Genomic DNA, 22,096 nt, shown 5'->3' with positions numbered 1-22,096 from the left:
TACCTTTTCACGGCGCAACAGCTCGATGTCCTTTAGCTTGCCATCATGCGGCAGCCGCGCAGCTATGATGATGTTCTCCTCGGTCATGTTGAACAGTGTCAATGTACAATGCGTCTGCGGCGGGAAAGAACAACAACGGCGAATCGCAATTAATACGCGAGTAAGTCAGAATGAAGGGCTTGAACTTTGCTGCTGTGCTCTCTTACCTGATTGTTGATGTAGGTTGTCACGTATTGTTGCAGGGCACGCACCGCATCCTGCACCCCCAGATTGGTGTGAGGTCGCAGCAGCGCCTCATCGGCGGCGCTGTAGCCCAGCAGCAAGAAGACGCCTCCTGCAAAAATATATAATGCCATAAATCTTTAGAAAATGCTTTATACATGATTTACACGACTGGAGCATGCAAAGCGCACGTAAGTGCAGCCCCAGTGAAAGAGAAAGATGGGGAGGGAGGGAGAAAGAGAGAGAGAGAGAGAGAGAATATCGCAGCATTGGACAACCTTTCAATGTGTCCGTCGTTTCAAAGAAGCAACAAAGTGCAGCTGGTTGGGCGTAAGAAAAGCGCAAGCTATGAGCTGCTCCTTAAATGCATTGTTAGCCTCATGCAAAACTGGAGCTACCGCCGAGGGTTCCCGCAGTGGCTGGAAAATGAAGCATACTTGTCAGCCACGCTCCTACAGTGCCTGTCGCGGGCGATAATCGTAAAGTGCTCAACAGGAAACAGAGATAGCACACACACACACACACACACAAATTTATACATAAGCGAAATGGAAGTGACGACGCATCAACTGAATTGTAACTGTAATGGAATAGGGGTGGGTACAGAAAACTAACCTGGCAGAATGTAATCCCCAAGCGGCGGCTTCATGCAGATGAAACGTCCCGAGTAGCAGAGGCAACGGCCGCGGAACGCCTGATAAGCCGGCGAGGCGTGACTGTAGAACGCCAGAGCGGTGCGGCAAGGTGCAAAGGGTACGCAGAGGGCGTGACAGGTGAGAGTTAGCGAGTCGCCGCAGCTGCACAGTTCGCTGCATTCAGCGTCGTCCAACGAGTAGATCTGTAAGTAAAGATGACGCCTTTGAAATCGGAGAAATTCATTGCTAACTCAATGGGTGTAATTAGCCAGGCATTATATAACGCATACGCCCCGTTGCAGCTGCCCTTAGCAACTAATTGCATTGCACTTGCTATTAAATTGATGCTGGCAGCACGTAGAAGCCCAAGTGAAAAGAAAAGTGGCTAACGTCCATTCCTGTTGTGGTTATTGTTGTTGTTTGTAAATGTTTTTATGTTGTTTTTTCGATGTTGTACATGTTATTGTTTTGTATGCGTTACCATTGCCATTTTCATGGCGTTGTTAAATGTGGTAATATCTTTTCGTTGAGCACGTGCCGACACGTAAGCCAGGCACACACTCACACACACACAGCTTGAACTTGTTGTGCTGCACGCTTGCGCTTGCAACAAAAAGTTGTTTCGCTTGTTTTGTTTGCCGACGCTTTGTGAACTTTTAGTTATGCAAATGCGTTTTAATAACACTTTCTGAACTTCCATTGTGTTAAAAAACATAAATAGAAAGTTAAAAAATTTCGCGGTCGTGCTGGAAAAAACTTGCGACACATTTTATTCAAATGAAAACATTTTAATTGCTGCAAATTGTTGACGATTTGTGGCAGTTACATAAACGTGTTTCGTTGCAGCTCACATTTATATAAAAGATTGATTTTTTTATTTTATTGTTATTTTTTTAACTTACCCGCTTGCTGCTGCCCTCGCGAATGAGTTGATCGCTTTGATGAGGTCGTTGCACCACACAGTTTCCTGCAACGAAAAAACCGCAATGTTACAAAAATCCTAAAAGGATATCCATTTATAAAATACAACAACAAATGATGACACAACTGTATACCTTTATAACGAGAGCTTAATCGAAAAATACTTGATAATTTTATAAGCATTTGCTATTGTCGACAGCGAAGCGAGCATATACCCTGCACACAAAACCTCTTGACTGTAAATATTTTTAAACAAATATTCGTCAATCCTTTTACACATTTGTCAATCTCATTCATATAAGGGTGGGCATGAATGTCAGGTGTGTGCTGACACGTGTGTTGCCGCAAATTTGCGCATGTGCTTCGAATGCTGACAGGGGGCTATCTGTTTTTGGCTGGAGAGTGTGTGTTAATTGCTATCCTGTAGGCAAGTGTTAAGCGTTGCTCAACAATAAAGACTAACGAGCTTGGGTCCAAGCACTTTTATTAACGCCTTGGGCATTCGCCTGGTTCGAAAATCATTTACAAAACTTTCTGAATAAATCAACTACAAAGCACCTGAAATCTTATTTACTTTTTTAATTATTAATACACTTTTGGCTCAAGTGGCATAAAATTAATATTTAAGAAAACAGTTTATTTTGCAGACAACTTTAATGTGGGTCTTTAAAATTGTTAAAAGCTGATGATCAAATGCCGACCCGCCCGCCGCACGATTCACATCAATTATAGATGAGACATGCAAACTGCACAACTCGGCGCTGTTCGGTGGCTAAACAACAACAATTCATGCAAAATGCACACGCAAATGTCCCAACGGTCTAAATAATTACAGCTCATACACACGGCCCGTATCTATCCATTTGTATACACATATGGACAGGTGTATATGTATATATATTATTTCGGCGACAGACGTGTGGCAAACAAACAAACTCATTTACATATTTAATGCAATTTGTAAACTGGTTTGCTCGTGAAGTGGACAATATGACGGAAGTATTAAATAAATGCGTAAAGAATGCCAGAACAAGAAAGTAAGGGTATTTTCGGCAAGCCGAAGAATAAATACCCTTGAAGACATGTGGTGTGACAGGCTTGTAGATATGTGAGGAGCATGAAGAAGCTGAAGAAATTGCCGTGATTAGTTATAACAGTTTGCTCAAGCTCTTAAACTCATTTATGTTAAGATCATGCTCATGTGATCAATAAATCTTAAAAAACAAAACAGGTTTTATACAAGGTCTCAATTAAGCTTCTAATGTTAACTACGATTAAGCCGATTCCGACTTTAGAACTACCTGAAAATCTAGACAGACCTAGGAAAAGCTTCATGACGATAGACGGACAGACGAACATGGCTATATTAACCCTGCTGTTGATACGGATCAAAAATATGTACTTTATGGACTCGAAGCGATGTCTCCTTCTATATTTTACACAGATTATGAAATTAAAATACCCTCTGCAAAATAATAAAAGCTTACAGAATGCCAAAAGCTGAAGATCAAAGCCTAGAAAGCTTGTAAGCGTATATAAATTTATATATATATACCTGCTAATTAACCACTGTTGTGGGTGGAATTTCACAAATTGCTGAAACACGTATTCATTAAGTTTTTATGTAGAGTTTTGGAAGTACGTTTGAAGTAAATCAATCAATGAAGTAATGGCAAATGCGGATCAAAGGTTTAATAAACGAAAGTTTATTCTTCAGCTTCAAGATTCTTACCGCAAGACTAACATGGGCGGAAACCGTGGATTCAAACACTTGGTTTTATATTCGATGCACTTTTAACATATTATTAAATAGATGTGGAGATCACGATGGGTAGATATAAATTTTCAACGGGCGTGTACTTAGTGGAAAGGTAATATCTAAAATTTTTAGTACAAAACGTTCCACGGGCAAGGCCGGGCAATACCCGCGAGTCTATTTATATACATTAGTGTGATATATAATACATTTAATCGGATATAGAATACACGCTCAATAATTATAGAAAGTATTTTAAAAATGTGCAACATATGTATAAATGCCATATCAGCCAAAAACAATCTCATTTCCGGTTGCTACGCACACACATACAAACGACATTCGCCTGCATATTATGCTGAATTTTAAATGGCACGCACTGTTTTATTTAAATACACAAGTATATAGAATTTGCACAGCATTGAGCTGCTTTTTCAATTAGCCACAGAACCACATTAACCACATCAATTATGTTGAGCATTTGAAAAACGGAAATGCGCAGCATTTTGTGCCAGTTGGGCGTGGTAGGTTGGTGGCAACTGCTGTTGCTGGTCCCTCGACACAGGCTAATTGTGATAAAGTGACAGAACTTGAAATGACAGCGCATTAAGCAAATCAGTGGAGCAGAATCTGGGCGGACGACAGGTAGAAAAACTTGTGAAAAGTGCGGATGAAAAATGTAACCGGAATTTAACCGGAAGCGTGGTTACATATCCAATAATACCGGCCCAATGGCTGGAGTGCAGTTATCACCACTCAGTAGCCTACTGTAATACGTATAATGGGGGCCATGCCCACATTTCCACATGCCCATACATGCCCATCGCACACGCGTAGGCAATACGCAAAGGGGACGCCCACATGCATTTACTTACTTGGCGGCTGCGTTGTTGTTGTGGTCGCCATTGTTGTGGTCGTTGTGGTTGTCGGCTCTGTGTGGCTGATGCTGTGCACCAGCTCTGTTGTTTCCATTTGGTCAACAAAAATTACCGGATCATCGAAATCTACGCCCTGCCTGCCAAGGCCAGCGTTTTGGGCATTTCCATTCTTCTTGCCCTGCCGCCGGTGGTCGCCCTTGCCATTTCCGTTGCCGTTGCTGTTGGCATTGCCATTGCCATGCCCGTGTCCATGTGCATGCCCCTTGCCGTGATTATTGTCGTGTTCATTGCCGCCATGATAATCGTCATTTCCGCCGTTTCCGCTGGCATCGTTTCCGCTGTGCAACGGCACCGAATCGGGCGGATCGAGATAATTGTGTTCCACCGATGCTGGCTCAGATTTCTCCTTTGCCTGTTTGGGTTGTTTCGTGCAATTGGGTTGTTATTTTTATTTTATTTATTTATTTTTATTTTTTTGTGTCGTTTTTTTTTTTCAATTTTGTTGCACAGTTATTCGTAATTTTTTATTTATTTGAATTTTTTTGTTGTGGTTTTGCGATTGTTGTTCACAATTGTTGTTGGTCGTATGGATAAAACATGAAAAGAAAATGTTTTAAAGGTTTTCAATGCGAACTCAAATATTTTTGTGCACTGCATTTAATCTTTTTGCCGCAGCAGCAGCAGCAGCAACTGCAGCAAATGCATCAGCAGAAGGGCAGAAATTGATTGCTTTGTCGGTTTGAATTCATACTCGATACTCCGATACTCGAACGCTGGGGTTATATTGTGCGCTTGGCTTTTCAACTCTGTGCAGCCACTGATTGAGTGCTGATTGGAAAACAGACGGATTGAAGGATAAGTGAATGAGGGGACGGGTGAAACGGACAGGCGACTGTTGTTGAAGCTTGTTAATCGGATTGGCTACCAGGCTGGCCCGGTGCGATTGACCACCGCCAGTCGCACAGTTGTTGCACCACAATTAGTTCCGTTAATGCTTTGACCCACTAACACGTGTACGGGATTAGCTGCAGGCATAGGGACAGCTACTCACCTTAAAGATATGCGTTGCCGGCTTTCTTGGCGTTTGCTTCGGCTGCAAGCTGGTCGTAGTTGTTGGTGTGGTCGGTGGTGGTGGCGGTGGTGGTGGTGGTGCGCGTGTCGTCGTCGTCGTGGTTGTCGTGGTAGTTGTTGTCGTTGTGGTTGTAGTTAGGAAGCCCAACTCAGCCAGCCGCTTCATATGAAAGTCCTTTTGTGCCTCAACTGTAACATGCATAAGTTTTTGTTTCGCTTTGCCAAAGCAATTATCTAGTCGTCCAGTTGTACTCACCCACGCAGGGATTCATCCAGAGCAGGCGACGCCAGCCGACGCACTGATAAAGATGCTGTGGATCTGTGCCCTGGCAGGCACATGTGGTGCGCAGCATGGTGCCCAGTATGCCAATCATTGCGGTGCGACAGCCACTGGGACGGCCGGCACACTTCTTGGTCACACTGTCCACGGCACAGGCCTGCTCATAATACTCCAGCTTGAGCCTGTGAATGTAAGGGTATAGAAAAAAAACGGAGCGTTAACATGTGTGTGCCGGCAGCAAGCTCATCAGTTAGCTGCAGTTAACGTCTGTCTATCTATCTGTCTGTTTGTCAGCCTGACTGTCTGTGAGTAAGTGTCCCGTTACCTGCAGTTACTGTAGCTTGCTTGAGTCTGAGATTGATGTCATGCCATTTATGCTGGAATTACACTTGGTATTCTGCTGCATTTCATGGTGCTGCAGTTGTTTCTACTACCACAAAGTGGCTACACAATTTATTGCATTAGGTTTACGACCTGGCTGTAAAATCTGAGCTGCTTTATGTGCCATGTGGCGTATGCGTAATATGCCAAACACTGCAGACAAGTGTAGACTACAATTGAGCCATTGGCATTTCAATCATTTCAATCAGCTGTAAGTTTGCCGTCAAGTTATAGACAAATAAGGTCTCTCAGCCATGCATTAAATCTCAACTTTCCATCCAGATATGTGCTGTCTTTGGGCTGCTGAATTGTAATTTCTAACATATACTTATTGCATAATTGACATCACTTGTTGCTGACTGACAGTTAATAATTATGATGATTATATAACTTATGCTTGACTTTGTTAAGCCTTAGCGCCCGGCTAAGTCGGCTTTTGGTTATGTAAATTGATGCATTACAACTGAAGAGTTACGGCACGTGGCGCACATTGAGGCAGCCATCTAAGAGTTAATGCAACAATTTTCCACCCGGCGACCATGCAGCCAAGCAAATGCACCACGCCCACCGCCCAACAATGTACAATGCACGTGCTTGAATACAACGCGTCGTATACGTAATAAGTCAACATAAGCACTCGAATAGCGAGACGCAGACTGCAGTTGACTACGCGCTTACACACAAACACACACACACTTGTATGTAGGCAGCGCAGCATACAAAATGAGCGTCATTAGTCCAATTTAGTTGTTTACTAAAGCAAGTGAGATTCACTTAAAAGGCAATTAATTTTCACAGCCACAGCCAGAGCCACGTTCGCTGCGGTTGTTCAGCTGTAACATGACAACAAACACACCCCCATGACACACACCCTCACACACACACACGTGATGCCTGCAAGCCATGGCTGCATCGTATTTATCACTTAACCTTGTGTTTGACACATTCGCGGCTTGGCTTGAAGTTTGCCAGCACCAGTGAAGTGGCCCAAAATGCAGCCTGACTGTGCGGTTCCTGGTGCCGTGTTTAATGAAAAACAGCGCACAAAATGGTAATTTAACGCCCGGTTTGACGGGGACGCGGATTTCGGCAAAAAAGCCGTACAACTTGAGCCGCTGCCTGCTGGCTTTGAGCCCGCTTCAGCTTTTGCCTGTTGTCAATTTAATGACTTTGTCAAAAATGTCATTAAACTTGTGGCTGCCTTTGGCCTGGCTAAGCACATGTAATTCAATAAGCACATTAAACTCAATTTTGTTTGTTTAATTAAATTGCAGCGGAAAAACGTTTCATACACAATCACACACACATACACACACACCCACGCACAGTTTAAAACAAGCTTCGGATTTACATGCGATGCGCATATTTCCGCTTCCGCTTAGCGAGCATTTGAATTATGGACACAACGCGTTGCCATAGGGAACTGCGATTACATATTTGACCCACCTGCATTCGCGATCCTCTTTGCAGCTGTCGGCAACCACATGGCACGCGGGCGGCGGATGGTAGTAAATGCCATTGGAGCTGGCTGGATTATTGTTATCGGGCGGCCTCTGTGCGCAGACGGGATGCAGTTTTTCCTGTGCAATCATGCACATGTCGGGCCGATTGCCGTTCTGCTGGCTCGGACTGTTGTTGTTGTTGTTGTTGCTGGTGGCTTTCCTGTAGGGGCAGAGCAGGTGAAGAAAGAGCACACAAGAATGTGCCGCTGTAGTTTCTGTTGCTATTGCTCTTGTAGCTGGACGGCAACTGCTGCCACTTACTTGCATAGACAAAAGGCAATGTCCAGATTCAAGTCCTCGTGCGGTCCTTTGTAGAAGGACTGCAATGATGTCATGCACGCATTGCGATTGCAGCGATGCAGCTCACAGTGAATCAACATTGGCTGCAGCGATGATGAGCAGGCTGGATCATCCCGGCAGGTATCCAGTGCTGTGTGGCAGGTACTCTGCATAGGTGGACAAAAAGAGAAGAATTTGCATTGTTGTGCACGGAAAATGTAAAAGGTGCTGCAACATATTCGGAGTATTTTGCATTTGCCCGTCCTCGGGGACAGCTGCACTGCAGCAAAATGATGCATAGCCCCGACCACGCCCACTGCATGTCGAACTTACCTGAAAGTGTTGCTTGATTATTTCCGTTGAGAGGTCAACTTCAACATCCTGACCACCTGCAGCAACAGACGTGCCCAAGTGACCATTGCATTTGCGTCGAGATAAAGTTGCATTTGCCGAACGAAATCACAAGTGTATTCAGAGCCGGCGTAACGTCGTTTGCCACAATTGTAACCGCAGTGATTGAAGAAGAATGATTTAAAGGATCCATTAGTTATCGCCTTAGTATAAAGCCAAACCATGTTGAAAATATTCAATTGCACTTGCAACCCTTAAGCAGTTTAAAAAGCTACACAGACTGCGTCCACCAACATGAACGAACCAAATGGACTGGACTGAGCCTTAATTGAAACGAGCTATTGCATGAATTTCGATAAATTTTTGAAATTTATGCATCAATTAATATTATTTCTTTTTTTGTGCCACTCGAAAAATGTTGCAGTATATGGCGGCATGCAACTAATTAATTTATTTTTGACCTTTTTTTTTGTGGGAGTTGCATATTTATTTATTGCATTTATAACTAACTAATTAAGATATGAATGTATAGCTCGAGCTTATCACAACAGCTTTGGCTTTATTCATAACTCAATTACGTCATGGGATTGATAGTAAATAATCCTAATTAGAAATGATTATCAACGCGCGTTCACTGCACAGCGGAGAGGGGGTGAGGGCTGCAGCGGGACTCATTCGCTTCATGTTGGGGGGCGGCAACAGCTGGTGCTGGTTATAGATTACATTTTAATTAACCAACTTGTTGTTGGATTTTGTTTCTATTCATTGCCGTGGTTAAGCACATTATGAACCGACACAGTTCCACCCATAAATAATCGAAATAATCGAATGATAAAAACGAAAAGCATAAATAACGAAATTAAAATCAAATGCATTTATATATATATGAATACATATATTTCAAATTTGTTGCCTACAACTTGAAAGGGGGTCGTTCAATTGGGAATCGATTCTCATTACTTTCAACTGCGGGGAGCAGGGGAGGAGCGTTGACTATTGTTTTTAGTGAGCAGCAGGGCTAAAGGTGCAGCGGGGCTGCGGGGACGTATCAAACACAACTAAATACTATATTTTATTTTACGTATATATATTTAATATTTCAATAAATTTGCCTTGGCCTTTTAAACTACAACCTACTCATAAAGAAAAATATTTCGATATCGCCAGGAGCAACGATATAATTACGATGACAGCCTGTGTGTGTGTGTGTGTGTGTGTTTGTGTGTTTTTGCTCTGACTTGGCAACACTTTTGTGCCCGGGGGGCACAGAGGTCAATGGAAATGTGGTTTAAATGAGAACTGACTGTAGTTTATACTGGCCACTAGCTATCAAAAGTTAGTTTTTTGTTGTATTTTAAAAATAAAGGCAAAAATCTTTCAATGCACGCAAAGCCAAATGATTTATTTGTAAATTTATATAAATTATTTTAAATGGTCACGAAACTAAAAATATGAAACGGAATTTTTCAAACGGAAACAAAAAGCTGAAATTAAATTTGAGCAGCTGCAATGCAAAATTATCAAATTTTATTTAAGGCTTCGAGTTTCGAATTTAACCTTCAAAATTCCAAAAGTTGAGTTGAGCTTAGTTTGTGTGTATTTTGATTTGTATGAAAGTTTTGATTTTGAAAATATTGGCATTTCTTTATGTTTATGTTGATTTTCATAGGATACCAAATTGGATGGCATGAGTGGATGGCTTAACTGCTTTTTTCTTAAGTACATACTTAATTCATGTTGTTTTGTTGGTGTTAAACGTGTTGTTGTTTGTTGATGTTGTTGCTATTGTTATTTAACTTGAACACGCAACATATGAAACATATTTGTAAAAAATTTGCATATGAACAAAATGTTTGAGTTAAAAAAAGGAATGTATGTAACGCATGTTGTTTGTACTTAGTAGTTGAATTATTTGTGATTGTAACTGTTATTGTTCTTGTTTCAAAAAACGGGTGCATCGAAGAATGTTTTTTAAAAAAGTGTGCTTGAATTAAATGTAACAAAAATTTATTTTCCGCTTTTAATTTGGGTTTTTAATGAATTTTGTTTAAAAGTTTAACAACTTTCGAGTTTTTCATTTAGTTAAGAACATGATAAATTTTTTAAAATTTAATAACAATTTGTACACGTCTTCCATCCTTCTTTTATTATATAAACAAAATGGCAAACAAAATTCATTATTAGAAATTTTCATACTGAAGTTAAAGCAAATTTTGTTTTGTTTCTTCTTAAAATTTTAGAAAATTTTCCAAAACATTTTAAAAACAAGTGGCAAGCTACAAAGGGAAATATTTAACTAAAAATAAATATATTTAAATATTGTATTAATTTTTAATTATATATAGTAATATGTATATATAGGAGTATGTAGGCAGTTTTTGTTGTTACTGTTTGATATTTATAAAAGTTGAGCAAATGCCAAAAATTATGCACAAAGCCAAGACGAGCTCGGGGCGCGCCTGTTTTAGTTTTTGTTTTATTTTTTAGTTTTCAACATAAATTAAAAGTTGAACAGTAAAAATTTGGTACTTAAAAATTTACCTGCAACGGGGTGTGTTAGTTACAGGGGACGACACAACACGCGCAAAACGTCAAAAATTTCATTATAAGAAATTAAAATATATAAAAAAGATAAACTCTATTTAAATAATTACGGGTGAAAACAAACATTAGCCGTGTGCCTAGGACCTTGTATCTTTTTTCCTTTCATATGTTTTTTGTTATTTTTATTTATTTCTAAACGGGTTGCTTAGCTTGTGGTCTGTTATTTATTAATTGATTACGTTCATGCTTATACATGTGCACATACTTTGATAGTAAACACCGCCATTTCCGTTTCCGTTGCCATTGCCATTGCCATGGCCGGCGTAGCCGTAGCCCGTATCAACGATATCGAATGGCGACTCATTTCCGGCGGCTGCCGATGCACCCGCTGCCATGTGGCGCTGATGGAAGCCGCTTATATTGAACGGATAGCTGAGCACGCCGTGCAGCGAGTTGGACACCGAGCCCGGATAATTAAAGCTGCTCGCCGAGCCGCCCGTCTCTATTAATGGCGTATCAATAAGCGCCAAATTATCATCGAAGATTCTCTGATGCAATTTCTCGTCCATGCCCAATATTCTTACTGGAATTTTAAGTAGCAAGAAGAGAGATGGTAGAATGGTTGTTGTAGTTGTACAGTAGCTGTTACTTATGTTGTTGTTGTTGATGTTTTAGATTCGAGTAGCTGTTGTTGTTATTATTATTATTACTGTAGTCGCTGCTACACGGAACTGGATAGGAGCTCAGCAACATTTGGCCATCCAATCAATTTGCATAATTTTTAATCAGTTTTGTATATTTTTTTTTTTTTAAGTTTTTTGGCGTAACTTTTTAGTTGTGTAATTTAAGAGAAAATTATAAATATATATGTATGTGTGTGCCCATTGAATAGTAGGGGCAAATACATTTTAGTCGTTTCTAAAAACTCAAATAGGAATAATTAAACAAAATGACAAGTTAAACTTTTAGAAAAACAAGAAAACTTTTCATTTACATGGACAGTTTGGAAAATTTGTGCTTTCTAAAGGTGCTGCTAGTAAAATATTTAAGTGTGTTTGTGTGTGAGTAAATATTTCTTAATTAATTAATCATATACATTTATACATAATATTTCTGTGCAGTTAATATGGAGAAACTTTTGAATGTAAGCAAAGAATTGGCATAAGTCAAATCATGGAAGGCTATGCAACAGTGACACCAGCCGAAAGCTTAAGCAACGGGAGTAAAGTTGCAGGAGCATAGTTCAAAGTTATAGCGTTTAAGATATTGCACACAAATATTGAGACTTAAGGCTTTAAAGTGCTTTAAAAGCCTTGCAGCAGCTTTTATTGTGGTAAACTGAAATAAAAAGCTGCTGTATTTAGAAATATGCAGTGCATCAGCAAAATAATACGGCAGTTATGAAGCTCATAAGCAAAGTTAGCTAAATGATTAAATTAAATATTTTGAAACTTAAACATGAATAAGTTCGTACAACATTTCACAAGGATTTCATGTGCCTAAAATGATCTAATACGCAAGCGCAACTTTAAGCAAGTGTCATTGATGTCATAAGGACAAAGCTTAGCCGATTTTCAGTTCGATTAAGCCAATTGCTTATTGTGTGGCTCGCCACGCATCAATTGCCATTGCAGGGTTGCCGTTTCCGCTATCAATGTCAATAGCAGGGCAGCAGAAGCACAAACCAAATGCTAAAAGAGACGTGCTGTGCGAGTGAGTGTGTGGGTGTGGGTGTATGTGTGTATGTTTGTGTCTAACTTTGTGTATCTTTCAAATGTCATGCGCTGTTAGAGCGAGCAAATGGTAAACGATTCAATGGAGAAGCTTTGCAACCACTGCAGCATTTGCTTATCTCGCCCAGCGCACGCCAAAGTGCGCTTCATTTGAGGCGCCTGCCTGGCTTTGGCAATGCTCAAAGGATGCGAGACACTCCGCGCTTAAGCTCTAGCAGCAGGGGCAGGAGCAGGAGCAGGAGTAAGAGCTGGAGCAGCAGGCAGACGGTCATTGCGGGGCGCTAAATGGCACGGATTTGCCATGAAGACTGCCGTGCGTTTGCCATGCTGCCTGCTGTCTGCGAAATGTATTTATGTTTGTCGCTTATTTTGTCGAGCAAATATTTGCACAACAAACTGCTGGGGAGCAACAGAATTGGCGGAATTCGAAGCGGAATCGGAATCGCAATCCTAACTGTCTGTAAAGCAGTGGAGGAGTGAGTGCCAGGCGGTTGTTGGGAGGGGTTGGGGCTGTATCAGCTGGAAATGAGATTAGCACTGTTTGTTAAGTGTTATCGCCCATGTAAGCAGTTGTCGACGAGTGGATCTGTCGCGCTCAGCGTCGTTCAATTGTTGCGTATACGCAATGTAGTCAGGCTCATCTACACGCGTTTTTAGTTGGCAGATGACGGAGCCTATTGCACATTAAAGATTAAAGCAAAATGGGGGAAAATATGTTTATTTAAAAATTGGCACATATTGGTTGATTTATGCAGAAATATGAATTGAAGACCAACAGCAACATACATGTGCTTTTGTACAAGCTCATAAACAACTGAAATAACTTTGAAAATGCGCTATAATTTCAAAATTACCCTAGTGCAGTGCATGCCTGCTGTATGCGCAAGTGTGTGTAAGTTTATAGCTCAAATCGGCGACTTCCATGTCCTAATTTGAATCTGGTGTGCACACACACAAGCACACAGGCAATAGAAGGCCAACCATTCGGAGCATGCGGCATGAAGGACCCTACAACAAAGCGGATTTTGCAATATTATGAAAATATTTATTGCACGCAAACAATACGCCACACCAACTAGCTGTTCAAGTTCTAAACTCAGCAGTGTCTGTGGGCTCAATTTGTTGTTGGCGCATTGCTCACAAATCGCTTTAATTGTTTTCACTTGTGCCTTATACAAATTTTAAAATTGTACGCAAAGCATTTTGTGATTTACCAATAGTTTTGTTATAATCATTAACAAAAAATTGATATGCTGAAAAATCAAAATTAACATCTAAATAGACGGCGTTTAGCCTGGAATCAGTTACAATTTTAACTGACATAATTACCAGTATCGATTATATAACTGATGTTATTGCTGTTTGCTGTGCTGCCACAGCGTGTGATTACAATTTGTTATTGCTGTTGCTGTCGCTCTTGTGTGAATCAACTGAAAATAATTCGAGTGCATATATATTTTTGTGAGTCGTTGCATGTGACATGCATAAATATTTGCTAATATTTGCGCACATTCACAACGCACGTATGCGTGTGTGTTTGTGTGTGTCCCACAGCTACATTGGAAAATGAAGTCACACTGAACACAATGAAAGCAGATTCAAATTTATAACCCCTGTCAGCAGATGACCAACAAATGCCGCAGCGCATGCAGAAACAAAAGGATCAGCATCGATGCTGATGATGATGACGATGACGATTATAATGATGTGGATGATAATGAAGATGATGGACGACCAATGACAATGGCTAGTGAATTTTGTGGCAATAAATACGAGCGAAGTGCACGAATTGCGTAACAATCAAAATGCCACACATTCAGTGCGAGGGGCAATCGATCGATTAACATAATGCGCATGCAGCAAGTGTGTATGTGTGTGTGTGTAAGATAGATAGAGAGTGTGAGGGAGAAAGAGAGAAAAAGCGGGAGCTAAGATGAAGCCGCATCAATATGCTGACTGTGGTGTGCGTGTGTGTCCTTTTGTGTATGTGTGTGTGAGTGTGTGTGTGTGTGGCTGAGAGCTGTAAATAAGCAGCAACTGAATATAATACACATAATGGATGCCAGTACAAACCAACGTACACCGTAAAGGGGCGTAGTGGGGTGTACTTCATATCAATAATGTACTTAGTTAAGTTTTCGGTAGAGATTCGGGAGGGGAAGGGTGCTTACGAGTTCAACGGGTACTTGGCGCTATGGCACAAAGCTAACAAACAAAATGCTTATTTATGGCACTTCAGTGCATTCTAAATGAACGTGTGTGCGTGTGTGTGAGCATGCGAGTGTGCGTGTGTGTGCATTACTTTAACTGCAAGTGATTGCAGTAACAGATAGCCATAACTATACTCCAATAGCGATGGCAAACGGCCGGGCGCACAAAGCTGCCAACGGACATGGGCAACTGCGAAACACAGGATGCAGGATACCGATTCTCTGGCCGCTATTTGCCGTTTCGTTTGTTTGCCCGCCGCTTGTTTGTCTAATACAGTATTAGTACTTGGTGCCACAAAAGGATGCGAGTGTGCAGAGCGCAAGAGATAGATAGCTAGATGGAGCAAGGCGCTGTGAGTTACTCTCAGCGAGTGCCTCTGGTGCAGTGGCTCAGTGGTTTAGTGGTGCAATGTGTGCTTGAATTGTCTAATGTGCTTTTACATTATCCTATCCTTACCCTTACTCTCTCTACTGCAAATTGAGAGCACCGCAAAGCCCAAATGGTCTAATTTATTACCTGAACCTGCTCACAGTACTACTCATAAATATTTTAACCGGTGAAACGCTCCAAGCAATTGAATTGTCAATAGAAAGTGTCTTTAAAATAAATAATCAAATCAATTTATGCAATCCAAAATTCATTCGAGATCAACAATATAAAACACTTTAATCAGAAATAGCAACAGTTGTTTACAGTAAACATTTTGCGAAAGTTTTAACTTAATTAAAACTTTTTAAGTGACTGTACCTACAAAATTAAAAGCTTAAAATATTTTATACTGAAATATGTAACTAAATAAACTAAAAGCACATACAAACGAGAAAGAAGTGCTATCTTCGGCACGCCGAAGATTTAATACCTTTGCAGACCCAACCTTTTCAAAATGCTCATAGTGCTTTGCCCGTATCTAAGAAGCACAGGGAAGCCGAGTATGGTTAATATATCTTGAAAAACAAAACAGGTTTCCATACAACAACTTAATTTTCGACCGATCGTTCCTATGGCAGCTATATGATATAGTAGCCCGATGTGAGGGAGCATAGTAAAACTAATAAATGCCGAGTTTGGTCAAGATATCTTGAAAAACAAAAAAAATTCCATACAACAGCATAATTTTCGACCGATCGTTCCTATGGCAGCTATATGATATAGTTGTCCGATCTTAATAGGATTTTGCATATATATGGGGAGCGTAGTAAAACTAATAAATACCGAGTTTGGTCAAGATATCTTGAAACACATAAAAATTTTCCATACAAAAACTTAATTTTCGACCGATCTTTCCTATGGCAGCTATATGATATAGTTGTCCGATCTTAATAGCGTAGTAAAACTAATAAATACCGAAAAAAAATAAAAATTTTCCATACAAAAACTTAATTTTCGACCGATCGTTTTTATGGCAGCTATATGATATCGTCGCCCGATCTTTTGCATATATATGGGGAGCTTAGTAAAACTAATAAGTACCGAGTTTGGTCAAGATATCTTGAAAAACATAAAAATTTTCCTCACAAAAACTTAATTTTCGACCGATCGTTCCTATGGCAGCTATATGATATAGTTGTCCGATCTTAATAGGATTTTGCATATATATGGGGAGCGTAGTAAAACTAATAAATACTGAGTTTAGTCAAGATAACTTTATAAACAAAAATGTTTTTCATACAATAACCTACTTTTCGACCGATCGTTCCTATGGCAGCTATATGATATAGTGGTCCGATCCAGCTGGTTTTGACATATGAACTGCGTGCAACAGAAAGAGGGAATTCCGCAAAGTTTCATAAAGATAGCTTCAAAACTGAGAGACTAGTTCGCATAAAAACAGACAGACGGACAGACGGACATGGCTATATAAACTCAGCTGTTGATACTGATCAAGAATATATATACTTTATGGGGTCGGAGATGTCTCCTTCTATGCGTTACACATTTCACCACAAAATTATAATACCCTCTGCAAGGGTATAAAAATATTACACAACAAATATAAAACTCTGATATTTAATGTTTACAATAAAATGATTGCAAAAATGTATTTAATTAGCCCTCTAAAAAGGATTGTGTACATTTTTATTATAATAACCTTTTTCTAAATGCTTTATTTTCAGTTTAAACAATTCTTATTGTTAAACACCTAAATGTGACAAAGAAGTGCAATATTATAATTTATTATATCAATTTACTTATTCGCCCAATAGATAGATTTTGCTTTAAGATGCAAGTGCATTATTAAAGAGTTGGATACCAAAAGAGGATAAAGAGGGCCCCATCAATTGAAGCCCATTTAATTGGAAGCTTAATTTAAGTGTATTTCATTTATTCAATAATGTCAATTATTTATTTACTTACCTCTCTCTTCCATGGTGTCGGCGGAGTGGGTGCGGTGGGTTATATCGCTACCGGCGACTAAATCGCCAAGATGTGCAGTTTTGTGCGTGCTGGTGCCAGTGCTAAATGAAGTTGCAAGTATTACGAAATTAAGTTTAAGTGCATATTACAACTAGACGAAATTGTTAGGTGTGCGTGTGCGTGTGTGTGTGGTGCGAAGTAAGCTAATTAGCTTGGGTCTGCATAGCACATACAATATGTGCAAATATGGTACTTTGAAGTCAAGTGCAAGTGCATGTGCATGTGCATCTCAAGTGCCTGATTGTTGCTTTGTTGTGCTGCATAAGGACATTTTGTAAAGGACATAGCTGCTGTTAATTCATATAGAAAATGATCTCATACTGACACAAATCGGCTTAAAGCATTACAAACTAGAGCCGGTTGACTTTTCACATCCGCTGCTGCCAAACGGCAATTGACAAAGCTGCTGGCATTATAAATTAATTTTTGGCCAGCCGCAAGGGATGCTCCGGCCTAACTCGCAAACACCATCTATGAAAGCTGTTTATGCTCAGTGCAGAAGGCATCGTTTGAATATTTATTAAGATGGCATGCATTAGGAGTCGATTAAGTATTTAAATGCCCAACTAGTGCCCACGGTACAGGCGGGCAGAGCTCGAAGTGGCCAGGTCTATATTTATTTGTTTGTTGCCCATTGTTGTTGTTGTTATTGTTGGGCTTATTCATTAGTCGACTACTGCTGTTAACCGGAAATTGTGGTATACCCAAGTGAGTCAATTATTTTAAAAGCTTTGCTGCATAAAGTTTTCAGCTGCAGCCGTTGCTGTGGTTAAAAGAGTTTTTGGTTGAGTTAATGAAAGGTTTGCCTTGCTAGACGTGGAAAGTGCTACACCAGGGTAATGCGATTCCCCATTCAGGCAGTCATATGTGAAAGTTTTTGCAAAGTTGCCGGCTTAAAGATGCCGACTTGAGCTCGGCCAGGCCGAATCATAAACGCTGCTGCATACTTAGGCGAACTCGAGGAGGATCCAATGGATCCAATAGTTCCCACGGTGGTCGACGGCTCCATGCCATGGGCATAGTAGGTGTGCGTGTGTGGCCGGGTGTGCGTGTGCTGATGCGGCCCAGGACCAGCATCAACTACCACCACAACATCGTCTACAACACTGCGCTCCATCTCATCTAGCGGCTGCTTCTTGTGGCCATGTCGCGTAGTGGTGGGCACTTCGACGACCACATCGTCGTCCTCGGAGGTGTGCGGACTGTGCGAGGCAAGCACCAACGGATTGTTAATGCCCCACGAGGGCGGGTGCAGATAATGCGGATAGTTGGAATAAATTTCAGCGCGTATGCGATCATCATAGTCATCATCATCCGAATCCTCATCATCTTCCGCCTGATCCTCTTCTCCCTCCTCGGCCAACTGGCGTTCCTGGTCCATGCTGTGCCCGTTGTTTGGCTCGTCATGGTACTGGTACTCGATGTTGTTCGACAAGAGCTCGGTGCCATTAAAGGCATGGCCGATGCGAGGTCCGTGCTTTTGTTTCTGCTTGCGCGTTGGCTTCGGCTTCGTTTTCGGCTTTGGTTTTAGCTTTGGCAAACCGTTGGGGAAAAATATTATTCTATCTGCAAAGAGCCAAAGAGCGGGAAAGAGCGGGGTGGAGGTTGGGCGCAGGCATGCGTGAGGTGCAAAAACAGTTTAGTGCCAAAAAGGTGCAAGTTCGCATCAGGTGTGTGTGGTGTGCGTAGTGGTGTGAGTAGCGTGAGTGTAGTGAGTGGTGCGGGTACGCTTATTTAATTAGTGCTATTAGTGCCTAGGGTGCATTTAATCCAAGGGTGCGGGGTTGCGGTGGTGCTGTTACTGGTGCTGGTGCAGCTGCTGGCGTGGTGTGGATGTGACCCAAAAGCGCCAGCTGAACGTGTACATGAATTAGCCCAAATAGAGTTGAACTCGAGCTTAAATTTGAAGTTGAGGTAACGTTTTAGTTTAGGTTGGTCGAAATTGTGAAGATAATGAATTTTGTTGGCTTAGCGAGGAAAAGCATTGACTAAGCTGAGAGTCTACCGAGTAGAGAAGTTATGTGTAACCTAAGCAAGTAGCCCCGCTAAACCTGTCCTAAGTTGTGTAAATAAATATAAAGATTTGTATACCATAAAGACAGAGGCGAGAGTTAGTAAGTACAGCAGCGATTACGCTTAAAATAAAAATAAGTTTTACAGTGACCAGCATTTGATAGCATTAGCTGATAGTTCTAAGGGGTGTTTTCTTTTTGTATCGTGGTGCAATCAATCAATCAATATTAATATCAATATAAGTCTATGTAAAGCACAGTAACAGAACCAGTTAGCGAGTGACATATCAAGTTCAATTGGCTGGCAGTTAAGTGAGGGTATTCGGGTAACGCTTACTGCTATGTATTATATAATACTTAGTTCGATATTACGATGCTTTGATAGTTGAATAGTGTGAGCGAAGAGAGGAATTTGTATGTATACATATATATAGAGAGATATAGAGAGAGAGAGATAGGAGAGAGCGAGGGAGATAGAGCGGTGACAGTTAACACGGCAGTTTAGGCTTACATATATATAGTATGCACGTATACGTGATTTTTACGATATTACTGAGCATTGCTAATACGTATAGTATAACCATATATTTTTGTACTGATATAGGCATATTGCTAAAAAGTTTTTTACTGATCGCATATCACGCAAATGTGGGTATCATTTTTGTTTTTACTAATTTATTTATAATTTTTTTATTGTTTTGGTTTGATGCAAAAGCGTGCGATTTTAGTTTCAGGTAATTTTTTCATTGGTTTTTAAATTACTTAAAATATTAGGCTAGTTTCAGTTTTTAGCGGTTCACAAAGTACCAAAAAAGTAAACAATAATAGTACGAAATGGAAATCTAAATTTAAATAAAAAGTTGACGGAACTTAAGAGAAATTCATTTGTGTTGAAAAACTTAAAACATATCATTAGATAGGTACTCATTATGATTTTAATTTTTTCTTGTTTTTTTTTTAACCATATATGTATATAAGAAAGATGTAATGTTTGAAGAGATTAAAGTAAAACGTTTTCCTTCGCATTTCAACGAATTTTTCAGCACTTAACGCGTTTTTGAGGATTTTGTGTTATTGTTGTAGCTGTTGTTGTACTTGTTGTTGTTGTTGTTGTTTTAGTATCAGCTGTTGCCTGAAAACTTACCCACACACGGATTGTGATTAACAATATTAAAAATACGATCACAGCGCTTTTTCATATGATTATTTGGGCAGATACAGCCGAACATGGGCGATAGGCGTAGATTAGTCCAGGCATCATGACAGGCATCCCTAAAATGAAAAGTTTTGCATTTAGTAAAGTTGTTTGGTTAATAACCGCTGCAGTAGCAGCAGCAACAAGAGCAGCAGCAGCAGCAGCGGCTAGCGCAACCCACAACCACCACAGCTAAGCTAATTGAATTCATATTATGCCCTACCGCCGACCCTCTGGAAAAAGAGAACTTTGCGAAATAAACCCCTAAGCTCGACCAAAGACTCGACTTCCGCTCGGCGCAGCAAACTTTAAAATTGGCAATTGCATCAAAAATGCATACATACAGCAGTTCAATTAATATTTTATTGGATGGTTGGCAGCAGTTGGCGGTTGACGGGGGGTTGATTGGGGGCTGTGCGTGTTGAAAGTTTAGACGGCGGCAGTAAAACTTACAGCGAGGCCAAAGACCGCGTCGAGACCGCCGCAAAAAGTCATTTCGAGTTATTAAAACATTCAGAACGTTTGTATTCGAGGGTATTGAGCCAGGCGCCATAAGGAAGTTGCGTCAGCAAGGATATGTGAAGGCTGCAGGAAGCAGCAAGAACTCAGCCAGCAGGAAATTTCATTTCGCTGCTGTTACTTAAAGTTGGGCGCCAAGGCTTTCTCTTCTTCTCTTTCGCTCTCTCTTTCTCTCTCGCTCTCTGTATACGTATGTCGAATATCGAAATTAAATGTTGCTTCTGCTGTTGCCGTTGCAAAGTTTTGTGGCAACAAGCTAGAATACTTAAGTCGAGTGGCATCAACAGCACCAAAATCAATTTTCTCATTAAACCAAACAATTTAATTGAATGATTTTTTTTTTCTTCACCAAGTTTACAGACTGCGATGGTGCACTTTTTGCGCTGTTGTTCTAATTAGCATTCGCTTCCCAATTTCCACCAATTTGCTAGCTCGACGAATGGAAGCGGCAAAGCAGCTGCTGTATAGCGAATATGGGGCGACGCTATTGCTTAGTATGCAAACTGAATAATCAATAATTATAATTGATACGGTGGACGATGCTGTATAGACTACAGTATTGCTGTATTGGTTGGAGTCCGGCTCTCCTCTCTTTCGGTTTCATTCTCTCTTTTAGGTATTTCTTATTAACCTGCTTATCTCTACTTAACAGAGATTCCCATTTTCATTAGTGCTATCCACTCACCTGTTTTCCATTTTGCACTTATTGTCGCGCACTTTGCAGTGCGTCTTGAAATCCTCAAAGAGCTTTAGGCATTTGCGTTCCTGCTGGCACACGGACAGCGCATGATTGCACGTGGGCAGAGCATCAATCGGATAGGGATCCTTTTCGGCTGTGGCAAGGATTAACGAAAGCAGCGAAACGGAAATTTGTGTTAGTCGGGGTAAATCAATTTAATACGGATAAAGTTTCAAGTGTAGCCTTTTGCAAGTGCTAATGGTCTGGTGGAAAGCCACAACGCATCCCTGTCTGGTGGCACTTACCTTTTTTGAGCACAAATCCGCAAGGATGATCGAACAGAAAATCCCGAAAATGATTGCAATCGGGATCCATGCCGGGCTCCTTGCACAGGCAGGTAGGACGAAAGAATTGAAACGCCTGCAACGTGCGAAGTGCCGCTTGGCATTTAGTTACCGTCACCGTGCTGCAGGACACTGCAAGGACAATAAAAGAAACAAGCTAGTTAAATA

The 22,096-nt window shown here is 40.7% G+C and overlaps 1 protein-coding gene across 13 annotated transcripts in view; it reads right to left on the bottom strand.

Annotated features, from left to right (window-relative positions):
- Gfrl (Glial cell line-derived neurotrophic family receptor-like) overlaps positions 1 to 22,096 on the bottom strand; it is a 105,043-nt gene that overhangs the window by 3,680 nt on the left and 79,267 nt on the right. For 5 of the 13 annotated variants that reach the window (XM_064693254.1, XM_064693253.1, XM_064693257.1 and 2 more), the window contains 16 exons: positions 21,890 to 22,060; positions 21,591 to 21,738; positions 20,336 to 20,463; positions 18,127 to 18,745; positions 17,120 to 17,220; positions 11,086 to 11,403; positions 8,259 to 8,314; positions 7,908 to 8,092; positions 7,591 to 7,806; positions 5,740 to 5,945; positions 5,464 to 5,672; positions 4,410 to 4,824; positions 1,760 to 1,824; positions 838 to 1,060; positions 207 to 334; positions 4 to 114 (listed from right to left, as the gene is read on the bottom strand). In XM_064693254.1, coding sequence (XP_064549324.1) covers positions 4 to 114; positions 207 to 334; positions 838 to 1,060; positions 1,760 to 1,824; positions 4,410 to 4,824; positions 5,464 to 5,672; positions 5,740 to 5,945; positions 7,591 to 7,806; positions 7,908 to 8,092; positions 8,259 to 8,314; positions 11,086 to 11,403; positions 17,120 to 17,220; positions 18,127 to 18,745; positions 20,336 to 20,463; positions 21,591 to 21,738; positions 21,890 to 22,060 — 3,299 coding nt within the window. Of the gene's footprint in view, positions 1 to 3; positions 115 to 206; positions 335 to 837; positions 1,061 to 1,759; positions 1,825 to 4,409; positions 4,825 to 5,463; positions 5,673 to 5,739; positions 5,946 to 7,590; positions 7,807 to 7,907; positions 8,093 to 8,258; positions 8,315 to 11,085; positions 11,404 to 11,469; positions 11,729 to 16,925; positions 17,066 to 17,119; positions 17,221 to 18,126; positions 18,746 to 20,335; positions 20,464 to 20,839; positions 21,487 to 21,590; positions 21,739 to 21,889; positions 22,061 to 22,096 lie in introns of those variants that run through there. The other 8 variants (XM_064693256.1, XM_064693262.1, XM_064693260.1 and 5 more) reach the window with 8 other exon arrangements.

Source organism: Drosophila montana, unplaced genomic scaffold (assembly GCF_035044405.1).
Source record: "Drosophila montana isolate Dmon_TW-CO22-7 unplaced genomic scaffold, ASM3504440v1 contig_3733_1, whole genome shotgun sequence".
In the NCBI taxonomy this organism is placed as follows: domain Eukaryota; kingdom Metazoa; phylum Arthropoda; class Insecta; order Diptera; family Drosophilidae; genus Drosophila; species Drosophila montana.
The sequence above is the reverse complement of the archived record's forward strand: the minus strand, read 5'-3'. Positions and strand labels throughout refer to the sequence as shown.